Consider the following 15,576-nt stretch of genomic DNA (forward strand, 5'->3'; position numbering starts at 1 on the left):
GTTAGGGGTGTGTTGGGGTTAGAGGTGTGTTGTGGTTAAGGTTGTGATTAGGGTTACGGCTACAGTTGGGATAAGGTTTAGGGGTGTGTTGGAGTTAGAATTGAGGGGTTTCCACTGTTTAGGCACATCAGGGGGTCTCCAAACGCAACATGGCGCCACCATTGATTCCAGCCAATCTTGTATTCAAAAAGTCAAATGGTGCTCCCTCACTTCCGAGCCCCGACGTGTGCCCAAACAGTGGTTTACCCCCACATATGGGGTACCAGCATACTCAGGACAAACTGCGCAACAATTACTGGGGTCCAATTTCTCCTGTTACCCTTGAGAAAATAAAAAATTGCTTGCTGAAACATCATTTTTGAGGAAAGAAAAATTATTTTTTATTTTCACGGCTTTGCGTTGTAAACGTCTGTGAAGCACTTGGGGGTTCAAAGTGCTCACCACATATCTAGATAAGTTCCTTGGGGGGTCTAGTTTCCAAAATGGGGTTACTTGTGGGGGGTTTCTACTGTTTAGGCACACCAGGGGCTCTGCAAACGCAACGTGACGTCCGCAGACCATTCCATCAAAGTCTGCATTTCAAAAGTCACTACTTCCCTTCTGAGCCCCGGCGTGTGCCCAAACAGTGGTTTATCCCCACACATGGGGTATCAGCGTACTCAGGAGAAACTGGACAACTTTTGAGGTCCAATTTCTCCTGTAACCCTTGGGAAAATAAAAAATTCTGGGCTAAAAAATTATTTTTGAGGAAAGAAAACGTATTTATTATTTTCACGGCTCTGCGTTATAAACTTCTGTGAAGCACTTTGGGGTTGAAAGTGCTCACCTCACATCTAGATAAGTTCCTTTCAGGGTTTAGTTTCCAAAATGGGGTCACTTGTGGGGGGTTTCTACTGTTTAGCCACATCAGGGGCTCTGCAAACGCAACGTGACGCCCGCAGAGCATTCCATCAAAGTCTGCATTTCAAAACGTTACTACTTCACTTCCGAGCCCCAGCATGTGCCTAAACAGTGGTTTACCCCCACATATGGGGTATCAGCGTACTCAGGAGAAACTGGACAACAACTGTTGGGGTCATAATTTTTCCTGTTACCCTTGGGAAAATAAAAAATTGTGGGCTAAAAAATCATTTTTGAGAAAAGAAATTTTTTTTTTATTTTCATGGCTCTGCGTTATAAACTTCTGTGAAGCACTTGAGGGTTCAAAGTGCTCACCACACATCTAGATTAGTTCCTTTGGGGGTCTAGTTTCCAAAATGGGGTCATTTGTGGGGGATCTCCAATGTTTAGGCACACAGGGGCTCTCCAAACGCGACATGGTGTCCGCTAATGATTGGAGCTAATTTTCCATTTAAAAAGCCAAATGGCATGCCTTCCCTTCTGAGCCCTGCCGTGCGCCCAAACAGTGGTTTACCCCCACATATGGGGTATCTGCGTACTCAGGACAAACTGGACAACAACATTTGTGGTCCAATTTCTCCTATTACCATTGGCAAAATAAGAAATTCCAGGCTAAAAAAATCATTTTTGAGAAAAGAAAAATTATTTTTTATTTTCATGGCTCTGCGTTATAAACTTCTGTGAAGCACCTGGGGGTTTAAAGTGCTCAGTATGCATCTAGATAAGTTCCTTGGGGGGTCTAGTTTCCAAAATGGGGTCACTTGTGGGGGAGCTCCAATGCATAGGCACACAGGGGCGCTCCAAATGCGACATGGTGTCCGCTAACAATTGGAGCTAATTTTCCATTCAAAAAGTCAAAAGGCGCGCCTTCCCTTCCGAGCCCTGCCGTGTGCCCAAACAGTGGTTTACCCCCACATATGAGGTATCGGCGTACTCGGGAGAAATTGCTCAACAAATTTTAGGATCCATTTTATCCTATTGCCCATGTGAAAATGAAAAAATTGAGGCGAAAAGAAATTTTTTGTGAAAAAAAAGTACTTTTTCATTTTTACGGATCAATTTGTGAAGCACCTGAGGGTTTAAAGTGCTCACTAGGCATCTAGATAAGTTCCTTGGGGGGTCCAGTTTCCAAAATGGGGTCACTTGTGGGGGAGCTCCAATGTTTAAGCACACAGGGTCTCTCCAAACGCGACATGGTGTCCGCTAACGATGGAGATAATTTTTCATTCAAAAAGTCAAATGGCGCTCCTTCCCTTCCGAGCCTTACCATGTGCCCAAACAGTGGTTTACCCCCACATATGAGGTATCAGTGTACTCAGGACAAATTGGTCAACAACTTTCGTGGTTCAGTTTCTCTTTTTACCATTGGGAAAATAAAAAAATTGTTGCTGAAAGATCGTTTTTGTGACTAAAAAGTTAAATGTTCATTTTTTCCTTCCATGTTGCTTCTGCTGCTGTGAAGCACCTGAAGGGTTAATAAACTTCTGGAATGTGGTTTTGTGCACCTTGAGGGGTGCAGTTTTTAGAATGGTGTCACTTTTGGGTATTTTCAGCCATATAGACCCCTCAAACTGACTTCAAATGTGAGGTGGTCCCTAAAAAAAATGGTTTTGTAAATTTCGTTGTAAAAATGAGAAATCGCTGGTCAAATTTTAACCCTTATAACTTCCTAGCAAAAAAAAAATTTGTTTCCAAAATTGTGCTGATATAAACTAGACATGTGGGAAATGTTATTTATTAACTATTTTGTGTCACATAGCTCTCTGGTTTAACAGAATAAAAATTAAAAATGTGAAAATTGCGAAATTTTCAAAATTTTCGCCAAATTTCCGTTTTTATCACAAATAAACACAGAATTTATTGACCTAAATTTACCACTAACATGAAGTCCAATATGTCACGAAAAAACAATCTCAGAACCGCTAGGATCCGTTGAAGCGTTCCTGAGTTATTACCTCATGAAGGGACACTGGTCAGAATTGCAAAAAACGGCAAGGTCTTTAAGGTCAAAATAGGCTGGGTCATGAAGGAGTTAATGCAATGTCACGATGACCAAAAAAACGTAATTCTGGCATTTCAGATTTTTTTCTCGCTACACTGTTTAGCGATCACGTTAATGCTTTTTTTTATTGATAGATCGGGCGATTCTGAACGCGGCGATACCAAAAATGTGTAGGTTTTTTTTTAATTGTTTTATTTAGGATGGGGCGAAAGGGGAGTGATTTAAACTTTTATATTTTTTATATTTTTTTCATATTTTTAAAAACATTTTTTTTACTTGTGCCATGCTTCAATCGCCTCCATAGGAGGCTAGAAGCTGGCATAGCTTGATCAGCTCTGCTACATAGCAGCGATCATCAGATCGCTGCTATGTAGCAGAAATGCAGGTGTGCTGTGAGCGCCGACCACAGGTAGGCGCTCACAGCAGACCGGCATCAGTAACCATAGAGGTCTCAAGGACCTCTATGGTTACCTTCCTGATGCATCGCCGACCCCCGATCATGTGACAGGGGTCAGCGATGACATAATTTCCGGCCGCCCGGCCGGAAGCGCCGGTTGAATGTCGCTGTCTGCGTTTGACAGCGGCATCTAACAGGTTAATAGCGGCGGGTGAATAGCGATTTCACCCGCCGCTATTGTGCGCACATGTCAGCTGTACAAAACAGCTGACATGTCGTGACTTTGATGTGGGCTCACCGCCGGAGCCCACATCAAAGGGGGTGACACGGCATGCGCAGTACTAGTATAGCACATGTCGTGAAGGGGTTAATGCATTTTTGATACTTATGGAGCACTAGATGGTGGCCCGGGTATACTAGAATATGCATGTCCACGTAGTATATTGCACAGCCCACGTAGTATATTGCCCAGCCACATAGTATATTGCCCAGCAACATAGCATATTGCCCAGCTATGTAGTATATTGGCCAGCCACATAGTATATTGCCCAGTGACGTAGTATATTGCCCAACCACATAGCATATTGCCCAACTATGTAGTATATTGCCCAGCCACGTAGTATATTGCCCAGTAACGTAGTATATTGCCCAGCCACGTAGTATATTGCCCAGCCACGTAGTATATTGCCCAGCCACGTAGTATATTGCCCAGCCACATAGTATATTGCCCAGCCACGTAGTATATTGCCCAACCACGTAGCATATTGCCCAGCTATGTAGTATATTGGCCAGCCACATAGTATATTGCCCAGCGACGTAGTATGTTGCACAGCCCACGTAGTATATTGCCCAGTGACGTAATATATTGGGCAGCCACGTAGTATATTGCCTAGTGACGTAGTATATTGCCCAGCCACATAGTATATTGCCCAGTTGCGTTGTATATTGCCTAGTGACGTAGTATATTGCGTAGCCACGTAGTATATTGCCAGCCACATAATATATTGCCCAGTTACGTCGTATATTGCGCAGCCACGTAGTATATTGCCCAGTGATGTAGTATATTGCACAGCAAAGTAGTATACAGCACAGAGCCACGTAGTATATTGGCCAGTCACGTAGTATATTGCCCAGCTACATAGTATATTGCCCAGCCAGGTTTGCCACAGGTGGAAAAATAAAAAATAAACACATACTCACCTTCCTGAGGAAGCCCTTGTAGTCCATGGCAGGTTCCGGTCCCAGGGTTGGTATTAGCGCAGGACCTGTGATGACGTTGCGGCACTCTTGCCTCCTCCAGCAGCGACCCTCGGACCTTGATTCACCACAGCCACCACCCCGGTAAGCAATAAAATGCATGGATTATGAGAACCACCACCATTTTATTAAAAAAAGTTTTTTTTCCTATTTTTCTCCTCAAAATTTGGGGTGCGTCTTATAATCCAGTGCATCTTAATATCTGCAAAATGCGGTAACTCTCCAAACTAGGCACTTTCCAACCAAAAAGCACAAAAAAACCTTCAGGAAAACAAAAAAAGCTGTGAAAAAAACTCTTGAAAACCTCCCAAAGACTGCTCCAGGAAACAAAAATTAATAACACCTTAAAAAACTCAGAGGAATTAGTTTTTTCACTCATATTTACTGGTTTAAAAATTCCCATTATCATTTAAAATGTCATGTTTTAGTCTTGAACTGAAACGTTTTATTTACATTATTTCTTCTGTAGTAAAATTGACCTGACAACATAATTTTCCAGGTTGGTATGATAAAGGGAATTACCAACCAGCTTCACCGGAAAACAAGGATGGCAGCAGTATAAGCCTTCAGCAGACAACCCTTGACAACCTGTAATCACGTCGTTGGAGCGATGGAAGCCACTACTAGAGATAAGCAAATTTGATCGGGTCCCTGTGTATTTGGCAAGCTATAGTGCTTACCGAGTAAGCTACAGTGGTAACCCAGATACATGAAGTGTGTTGGCTGATCAGCTGTTCGACTCCGCAGCTGTATGTGTTGCGGCTGTGTCACAGTCACAACACATGCATGGACAGCCTGTTTGTTGGGTGCTCCATGCATGTGTTGTGACTGTGACACAGCCGCAACACATACAGCTGCGGAGTTGAACAGCTGATCAGCAGGTATCTAGGTTCCCTCTGCAGCTCATTTGGTAAATGCTATAACTTGCCGAATAAGGAGGGAACCAAACATATTTGCACATCTCTAATCAAGAGTGAGATGCTCCTAATTCATGTAGAGGTGCTTGCCTCTCTATGAATCTGATAAGCTGTGTGCTCTGCTGTGCACTGTGCCAGATATCTCACTCCAGTCAGGTACTACAGGGGTGTGAAAAGTGTTTGCTCTCTTTCATATTTCCTATTCTTTTGCATGTTTGTCACACTTAAATATTTCAGTGAGTGAAAAGACGTGGGCACTGCTACTCAGGTGCTCGGGTAGGTTCCCAAACCGTGTGCATATAGATAAAAAGAACCCGGCACTCAACTTTAAGTCAAACTTGTGATTTTTATTTTGTAGTACGTAAAACGTTTCGGCCTGGTCTGGCCTTCGTCAGTTACTACAGTGTTATAAAGAAAATAAATAGTGAGTACATACATGGCTACATCTGTACATACATCAGAGAATACATGCAGTGTATGATACATCAACAAACAAAAAAACAAGAAAACAGAATAAACAGAAGAACAAAAAACAGAAGTATATACAGAGTATCCTATGGTCCTGGTATGATAATCTTAAAAATCCACCATAAGAGGAATCAACTAGTATATCCCGGCCCTCCCTAGTGGTGAAAAAATGTGAGAAACAGGGTGCTACTATGCGTACCGTACTGAGAGGTGTCTGGATAAATGGAGGAGTGCTTCTATGAGCGTAATGAGCTCCAGGGAGATCCCTGGGGAGGGAGAAAGGGAGAATAAGCCCATAATAGGAGCTACCATCAATATGCTGAAGTGGGACAGTGACAGTGTTATGTGCGGTCCCTGTCGGTGCTAATACCTTGAACAATGTAAGTCCCTGGGCAGAGCCGCGACTGCAGACGATACTGCAGGCTGTGGAGGGAACAAGGGTGAATGTCAGGATATTGAACACGAGGCTGCAGGCTGAATCGCCCGGTGGTATGCCATGCTGGGAGGAGGCAGAGTCCCTGCAAGCGGTAGTAGTGGGGAGCGAGTTACCTGGATAGGAGATGGGTCAAGACGCGGTGTCCACCGCTGTCGGATGAGCATGCCCGAGTGAGGAAACGCCAGTGCGGCGTTCCTTATGTGCGCGCTGGTCCTACCGGATGTGATGTACCGGAAGTGACCGCGTATGTTTCCCCGTGATTGACAGAGGAAAACCAGCCAATCCTGTGGCTCTCTAGTAGGGAGGCGGGACAAAAGCCAAGTGTGCACTGTGAGATGGAGCCGATGGACAGCCTCAGATGGTACGGAAACAGTGATAGTAGCGCTGGGAAGGTGAAGGTGGTGGTTATTCATAACATATCCACTTGTGACCCCGTGGAGAGGTGGAAGAGTCCTGGTGATTCAATAAAGGCGACTCTAGGAAGATAAATAAATATGTTAGAGACATAGATCTGCTTGGAACATAAATATGAAAAGTAGACATTTAGTAACTAGATCATAATGTGTACAATCAGCATCTCGGAGTGCTAAGTTGTAGGAGCCCATAATGATGAGACCCGTAGATAAATTCTAAGATTGGCACATGTCAATTAGGTGAAGGAAACAAGGTCATAATCCCTGTTGAGACCTTTAGGGTGCAGGGTATCGAGGGTATGAATCCAGAAAGCCTCCCTGTGTTTTAGGGAGGCTAATCTGTCTCCCCCCCGTCTGGGTGCTGAGACCTGCTCTATTACCTGAAACAAAAGTTGAGAAATGTTATGACCTTGCGATATAAAATGGTGTGGGATGGGTAAGAGTGTGTTGCCGCATCTGATCGTGGATTTATGCTTGGAGATGCGTTCCCGGATAGGCCGGGTTGTCTCGCCAACATACAGCATGCCACAGGGGCATTTAATAAGGTAGACCACATATGATGAATCGCAATTGAAATAGTTCTTAATGGGAAACGATCTACCAGATCGTGGATGGTGGAATGAGCTACCCTTAAGTACATTGCTGCATTGGGTGCAGTGGAGACAAGGGAAGGTCCCGAGACGTGGGTTCTGGAGGAACCGTTGGATGGGTGCTTTTTTGTCTGGACCTACATCAGCTCTTACGAGTGTGTCCCTTAGGTTGCGGGGTCTCCTAAAACATGGGAGAAAGGGTTCTCTAAACTCCGGGATGTTTGGGTGGGCAGTTGTAAGTAGATGCCAGTGTTTGCGAATGTTACTGTGGAGAATATACGAAAACGGATGGAAAGAGTGAACAAATGGTATACGCTTATTGGACTTTGGTCTGCTATTAAGGCTAGGTGTCCGGGATTCTTGGAGGACCGAGTGGGGGTAGCCGCGTGCCAGAAACTTGGCTTCCATCTCAGACACTCGTAGTGTCCGTAGTTCGTTATCCGTGACTATACGTGTTACCCGCTGAATTTGAGATCTAGGGATCGCTTTTTTGATGGCTCTGGGGTGTAGACTTTCAAAATGCAGCAGGCTATTTCGGTCGGTGTTCTTTATGTGGATATCGGTGCTCAGCTTGCCAGTGTTATCTTTAATGACCACAGTGTCCAGAAAATTCATTCTGTGTTGGTCATGAGCCATTGTGAAGGAGATACCAGGCCATGCGGTATTAAGGAAATCCACAAAAGACCGGAAGGACTCCAACGAGCCCCCCCATACGCAAAAAATATCATCTATGTAACGCTTCCAGAGTAGGACATTATCCTGGAAGCGAGAGTCGGAATAGATGATGGTCTCTTCGAAATCTGCCATATAGCAGTTAGCGTACGGGGGCGCTACGTTGGAGCCCATCGCGGTCCCCCGTATCTGTAGGTAGTATTGGTCCTGGAATAGAAAATGATTAGAGTCAAGAACCAATGTGAGTAAATCCACAACTAAGTCAATTTGTTGTTTGTGGGTCCCTGTGGTGGATAGTAATTTCTTGATCGAATTAATGCCATCCGCATGTGGGATGGAAGTGTATAGATCCTTAGCATCCAGTGATGCCAGTATCGCATCAGCCGGTATACTACCTAGGTCCCGTATTGTACCCAGAAAAGACCCTGTGTCCAACAGAAATGATCTAGTGGATTGGATATGGGGGGTAAGTATTTTTTCTAGAAAGATTGCTATAGGGGACAGTATAGAATTAGTGGCTGCCACTATTGGTCGTCCCGGGGGATGCTCCACGTTTTTGTGAATCTTAGGGAGTGTGTAAAAGACCGGGGTCACCGGTTGGTCGTTGGTGAGGTAGTTGCAGGTTTTAAGGTCTAAGACCCCTAATTCTGTGTATTGCTGTAGTATACGTGAAATTCTGTTTCTAATGGCTTGGGTGGGGTTGGAATCCAGTTTTTGGTACACGGTGGTGTTATCTAACTGTCTCCTAATTTCCCGTAAGTAATCACTTTTGTCCATGATCACTATGGCACCCCCTTTGTCTGCTGGTTTAATTATTAGGCTGGAGTCAGACTGGAGTGATTGTAGTGATTGACGTTCACTTAACGTTAAATTAGGAGGATAGTAAAGGCGACCCATTTCAACTTTCCCCCGGAGTGACTGGAAAGAATTTTGAATGAATTGTATAAACGTCTCAAGGGCGTGAGAGCCCCGTGGGGGTCTAAATGGGCTCTTAGTACGTAAGCCTAAACTTTCTGCTGTAAGAAGTTGAGGTGCTGTAGGGGCTCGTACGGTATTTACTACTTGGTTCTGTGGATCAGAGAAATACACTTTAAGCCTTAGGGATCTAAAGAACCTTTGTAGGTCCATGTCCAGGTCAAAGGTCCGATAGCGATAGGTGGGGCAAAAGGAAAGACCTTTTTGAAGGACACTACAGTCTGATGCGCCCAGAGTTCTGGAGGAAATGTTCACGATTAGAGATTCAGTACCTGAGATCTTGTCATTCGTGTAAGCTCCGTGTCTCTGCCGAAATCTCTGGCTCCGCCGCGTCCTCTTTTCCGGCCTCGTTGGGTGCGTTGACCTAAAAAATGGGATGTGCTGGGAATGGAGGAACTCCTGTCTTGCTCCGAACCCGAGGTGGAGTAGTCCGTGGAAGAACGATGTCCAGTTCTTGCGCTGGGGCGAGAGGAGGAATAGTTGTCCTGCCATCTGTATACCCTCTTTGCCTCGTAGTCCTCGGTGTCCCGGGCGAATTTCAGTCGTTTCCTGTTCTCAATGTCTCTGCGGTGTTGTTCAGTTTTCGTCTTAATTTCGGATTTCAGTAGGTTCAGCTCCTCTGGGGTACCTGTGGATGAGAGCTGGATCTCAATAGCTTTGACCCGTTCTAAGCTGGCCGTAATCTCTTTTTGTAGGTGTTCTATAGTGAGGGTGATTAGGTCTAGGGAGCACTTATTGAGAATCTGTTCAAATTTAGTACAGTATTCCGGGGAATCCCGGAAGAGTGTGGGACGTAGTGGAACCCTTAAGCCTCTCGGGATGCGTTGTACCCGCAGGTACTCGGATAATGTTGCGCAGTGAAGTTCAATGTTAATATGATGTCTTACTTCCCGTTCCAGATCTCGTCCCCTCGTCTCACGGGGTGCGGTTTTCAAGAAGTCACAGGGATATATAGAGTGGGATAGGATACTAGTGGTCTCCTCTGGATTGTAGGAGAAGGTATTGGTGGACATGACCAAGTGTGCGTGCCTCCACGTAAGGGAATAATATAGTGAGTGAAAAGACGTGGGCACTGCTACTCAGGTGCTCGGGTAGGTTCCCAAACCGTGTGCATATAGATAAAAAGAACCCGGCACTCAACTTTAAGTCAAACTTGTGATTTTTATTTTGTAGTACGTAAAACGTTTCGGCCTGGTCTGGCCTTCGTCAGTTACTACAGTGTTATAAAGAAAATAAATAGTGAGTACATACATGGCTACATCTGTACATACATCAGAGAATACATGCAGTGTATGATACATCAACAAACAAAAAAACAAGAAAACAGAATAAACAGAAGAACAAAAAACAGAAGTATATACAGAGTATCCTATGGTCCTGGTATGATAATCTTAAAAATCCACCATAAGAGGAATCAACTAGTATATCCCGGCCCTCCCTAGTGGTGAAAAAATGTGAGAAACAGGGTGCTACTATGCGTACCGTACTGAGAGGTGTCTGGATAAATGGAGGAGTGCTTCTATGAGCGTAATGAGCTCCAGGGAGATCCCTGGGGAGGGAGAAAGGGAGAATAAGCCCATAATAGGAGCTACCATCAATATGCTGAAGTGGGACAGTGACAGTGTTATGTGCGGTCCCTGTCGGTGCTAATACCTTGAACAATGTAAGTCCCTGGGCAGAGCCGCGACTGCAGACGATACTGCAGGCTGTGGAGGGAACAAGGGTGAATGTCAGGATATTGAACACGAGGCTGCAGGCTGAATCGCCCGGTGGTATGCCATGCTGGGAGGAGGCAGAGTCCCTGCAAGCGGTAGTAGTGGGGAGCGAGTTACCTGGATAGGAGATGGGTCAAGACGCGGTGTCCACCGCTGTCGGATGAGCATGCCCGAGTGAGGAAATGCCAGTGCGGCGTTCCTTATGTGCGCGCTGGTCCTACCGGATGTGATGTACCGGAAGTGACCGCGTATGTTTCCCCGTGATTGACAGAGGAAAACCAGCCAATCCTGTGGCTCTCTAGTAGGGAGGCGGGACAAAAGCCAAGTGTGCACTGTGAGATGGAGCCGATGGACAGCCTCAGATGGTACGGAAACAGTGATAGTAGCGCTGGGAAGGTGAAGGTGGTGGTTATTCATAACATATCCACTTGTGACCCCGTGGAGAGGTGGAAGAGTCCTGGTGATTCAATAAAGGCGACTCTAGGAAGATAAATAAATATGTTAGAGACATAGATCTGCTTGGAACATAAATATGAAAAGTAGACATTTAGTAACTAGATCATAATGTGTACAATCAGCATCTCGGAGTGCTAAGTTGTAGGAGCCCATAATGATGAGACCCGTAGATAAATTCTAAGATTGGCACATGTCAATTAGGTGAAGGAAACAAGGTCATAATCCCTGTTGAGACCTTTAGGGTGCAGGGTATCGAGGGTATGAATCCAGAAAGCCTCCCTGTGTTTTAGGGAGGCTAATCTGTCTCCCCCCCGTCTGGGTGCTGAGACCTGCTCTATTACCTGAAACAAAAGTTGAGAAATGTTATGACCTTGCGATATAAAATGGTGTGGGATGGGTAAGAGTGTGTTGCCGCATCTGATCGTGGATTTATGCTTGGAGATGCGTTCCCGGATAGGCCGGGTTGTCTCGCCAACATACAGCATGCCACAGGGGCATTTAATAAGGTAGACCACATATGATGAATCGCAATTGAAATAGTTCTTAATGGGAAACGATCTACCAGATCGTGGATGGTGGAATGAGCTACCCTTAAGTACATTGCTGCATTGGGTGCAGTGGAGACAAGGGAAGGTCCCGAGACGTGGGTTCTGGAGGAACCGTTGGATGGGTGCTTTTTTGTCTGGACCTACATCAGCTCTTACGAGTGTGTCCCTTAGGTTGCGGGGTCTCCTAAAACATGGGAGAAAGGGTTCTCTAAACTCCGGGATGTTTGGGTGGGCAGTTGTAAGTAGATGCCAGTGTTTGCGAATGTTACTGTGGAGAATATACGAAAACGGATGGAAAGAGTGAACAAATGGAATACGCTTATTGGACTTTGGTCTGCTATTAAGGCTAGGTGTCCGGGATTCTTGGAGGACCGAGTGGGGGTAGCCGCGTGCCAGAAACTTGGCTTCCATCTCAGACACTCGTAGTGTCCGTAGTTCGTTATCCGTGACTATACGTGTTACCCGCTGAATTTGAGATCTAGGGATCGCTTTTTTGATGGCTCTGGGGTGTAGACTTTCAAAATGCAGCAGGCTATTTCGGTCGGTGTTCTTTATGTGGATATCGGTGCTCAGCTTGCCAGTGTTATCTTTAATGACCACAGTGTCCAGAAAATTCATTCTGTGTTGGTCATGAGCCATTGTGAAGGAGATACCAGGCCATGCGGTATTAAGGAAATCCACAAAAGACCGGAAGGACTCCAACGAGCCCCCCCATACGCAAAAAATATCATCTATGTAACGCTTCCAGAGTAGGACATTATCCTGGAAGCGAGAGTCGGAATAGATGATGGTCTCTTCGAAATCTGCCATATAGCAGTTAGCGTACGGGGGCGCTACGTTGGAGCCCATCGCGGTCCCCCGTATCTGTAGGTAGTATTGGTCCTGGAATAGAAAATGATTAGAGTCAAGAACCAATGTGAGTAAATCCACAACTAAGTCAATTTGTTGTTTGTGGGTCCCTGTGGTGGATAGTAATTTCTTGATCGAATTAATGCCATCCGCATGTGGGATGGAAGTGTATAGATCCTTAACATCCAGTGATGCCAGTATCGCATCAGCCGGTATACTACCTAGGTCCCGTATTGTACCCAGAAAAGACCCTGTGTCCAACAGAAATGATCTAGTGGATTGGATATGGGGGGTAAGTATTTTTTCTAGAAAGATTGCTATAGGGGACAGTATAGACTTAGTGGCTGCCACTATTGGTCGTCCCGGGGGATGCTCCACGTTTTTGTGAATCTTAGGGAGTGTGTAAAAGACCGGGGTCACCGGGTGGTCGTTGGTGAGGTAGTTGCAGGTTTTAAGGTCTAAGACCCCTAATTCTGTGTATTGCTGTAGTATACGTGAAATTCTGTTTCTAATGGCTTGGGTGGGGTTGGAATCCAGTTTTTGGTACACGGTGGTGTTATCTAACTGTCTCCTAATTTCCCGTAAGTAATCACTTTTGTCCATGATCACTATGGCACCCCCTTTGTCTGCTGGTTTAATTATTAGGCTGGAGTCAGACTGGAGTGATTGTAGTGATTGACGTTCACTTAACGTTAAATTAGGAGGATAGTAAAGGCGACCCATTTCAACTTTCCCCCGGAGTGACTGGAAAGAATTTTGAATGAATTGTATAAACGTCTCAAGGGCGTGAGAGCCCCGTGGGGGTCTAAATGGGCTCTTAGTACGTAAGCCTAAACTTTCTGCTGTAAGAAGTTGAGGTGCTGTAGGGGCTCGTACGGTATTTACTACTTGGTTCTGTGGATCAGAGAAATACACTTTAAGCCTTAGGGATCTAAAGAACCTTTGTAGGTCCATGTCCAGGTCAAAGGTCCGATAGCGATAGGTGGGCGCATCAGACTGTAGTGTCCTTCAAAAAGGTCTTTCCTTTTGCCCCACCTATCGCTATCGGACCTTTGACCTGGACATGGACCTACAAAGGTTCTTTAGATCCCTAAGGCTTAAAGTGTATTTCTCTGATCCACAGAACCAAGTAGTAAATACCGTACGAGCCCCTACAGCACTTCAACTTCTTACAGCAGAAAGTTTAGGCTTACGTACTAAGAGCCCATTTAGACCCCCACGGGGCTCTCACGCCCTTGAGACGTTTATACAATTCATTCAAAATTCTTTCCAGTCACTCCGGGGGAAAGTTGAAATGGGTCGCCTTTACTATCCTCCTAATTTAACGTTAAGTGAACGTCAATCACTACAATCACTCCAGTCTGACTCCAGCCTAATAATTAAACCAGCAGACAAAGGGGGTGCCATAGTGATCATGGACAAAAGTGATTACTTACGGGAAATTAGGAGACAGTTAGATAACACCACCGTGTACCAAAAACTGGATTCCAACCCCACCCAAGCCATTAGAAACAGAATTTCACGTATACTACAGCAATACACAGAATTAGGGGTCTTAGACCTTAAAACCTGCAACTACCTCACCAACGACCACCCGGTGACCCCGGTCTTTTACACACTCCCTAAGATTCACAAAAACGTGGAGCATCCCCCGGGACGACCAATAGTGGCAGCCACTAATTCTATACTGTCCCCTATAGCAATCTTTCTAGAAAAAATACTTACCCCCCATATCCAATCCACTAGATCATTTCTGTTGGACACAGGGTCTTTTCTGGGTACAATACGGGACCTAGGTAGTATACCGGCTGATGCGATACTGGCATCACTGGATGTTAAGGATCTATACACTTCCATCCCACATGCGGATGGCATTAATTCGATCAAGAAATTACTATCCACCACAGGGACCCACAAACAACAAATTGACTTAGTTGTGGATTTACTCACATTGGTTCTTGACTCTAATCATTTTCTATTCCAGGACCAATACTACCTACAGATACGGGGGACCGCGATGGGCTCCAACGTAGCGCCCCCGTACGCTAACTGCTATATGGCAGATTTCGAAGAGACCATCATCTATTCCGACTCTCGCTTCCAGGATAATGTCCTACTCTGGAAGCGTTACATAGATGATATTTTTTGCGTATGGGGGGGCTCGTTGGAGTCCTTCCGGTCTTTTGTGGATTTCCTTAATACCGCATGGCCTGGTATCTCCTTCACAATGGCTCATGACCAACACAGAATGAATTTTCTGGACACTGTGGTCATTAAAGATAACACTGGCAAGCTGAGCACCGATATCCACATAAAGAACACCGACCGAAATAGCCTGCTGCATTTTGAAAGTCTACACCCCAGAGCCATCAAAAAAGCGATCCCTAGATCTCAAATTCAGCGGGTAACACGTATAGTCACGGATAACGAACTACGGACACTACGAGTGTCTGAGATGGAAGCCAAGTTTCTGGCACGCGGCTACCCCCACTCGGTCCTCCAAGAATCCCGGACACCTAGCCTTAATAGCAGACCAAAGTCCAATAAGCGTATACCATTTGTTCACTCTTTCCATCCGTTTTCGTATATTCTCCACAGTAACATTCGCAAACACTGGCATCTACTTACAACTGCCCACCCAAACATCCCGGAGTTTAGAGAACCCTTTCTCCCATGTTTTAGGAGACCCCGCAACCTAAGGGACACACTCGTAAGAGCTGATGTAGGTCCAGACAAAAAAGCACCCATCCAACGGTTCCTCCAGAACCCACGTCTCGGGACCTTCCCTTGTCTCCACTGCACCCAATGCAGCAATGTACTTAAGGGTAGCTCATTCCACCATCCACGATCTGGTAGATCGTTTCCCATTAAGAACTATTTCAATTGCGATTCATCATATGTGGTCTACCTTACTAAATGCCCCTGTGGCATGCTGTATGTTGGCGAGACAACCCGGCCTATCCGGGAACGCATCTCCAAGC

General features: G+C 45.4%; 2 protein-coding genes across 2 annotated transcripts in view; one reads left to right on the forward strand and one right to left on the reverse strand.

Annotated features, from left to right (window-relative positions):
• Nucleotides 1-15,576, forward strand: part of NALF1 (NALCN channel auxiliary factor 1) — a 759,592-nt gene that overhangs the window by 599,498 nt on the left and 144,518 nt on the right. The gene's annotated exons all lie outside the window — the stretch shown is intronic.
• Nucleotides 6,530-10,864, reverse strand: LOC138670525 (uncharacterized). Its single transcript, XM_069757938.1, has 2 exons — nucleotides 9,300-10,864; nucleotides 6,530-6,853 (listed from the first exon to the last, which is right to left on the reverse strand). The coding sequence occupies exons 1-2, from the start codon at nucleotides 10,038-10,040 to the stop codon at nucleotides 6,839-6,841; spliced, it is 756 nt and encodes a 251-aa protein (XP_069614039.1). The 5' UTR covers nucleotides 10,041-10,864; the 3' UTR covers nucleotides 6,530-6,838.

This window comes from Ranitomeya imitator, chromosome 3 (assembly GCF_032444005.1).
Source record: "Ranitomeya imitator isolate aRanImi1 chromosome 3, aRanImi1.pri, whole genome shotgun sequence".
In the NCBI taxonomy this organism is placed as follows: domain Eukaryota; kingdom Metazoa; phylum Chordata; class Amphibia; order Anura; family Dendrobatidae; genus Ranitomeya; species Ranitomeya imitator.

What these genes read in the sequence shown, in the direction of transcription:
- LOC138670525 (XM_069757938.1), bottom strand. Translation starts at nt 10,040, where the DNA reads ATGTCCACCAATACCTTCTCCTACAATCCAGAGGAGACCACTAGTATC.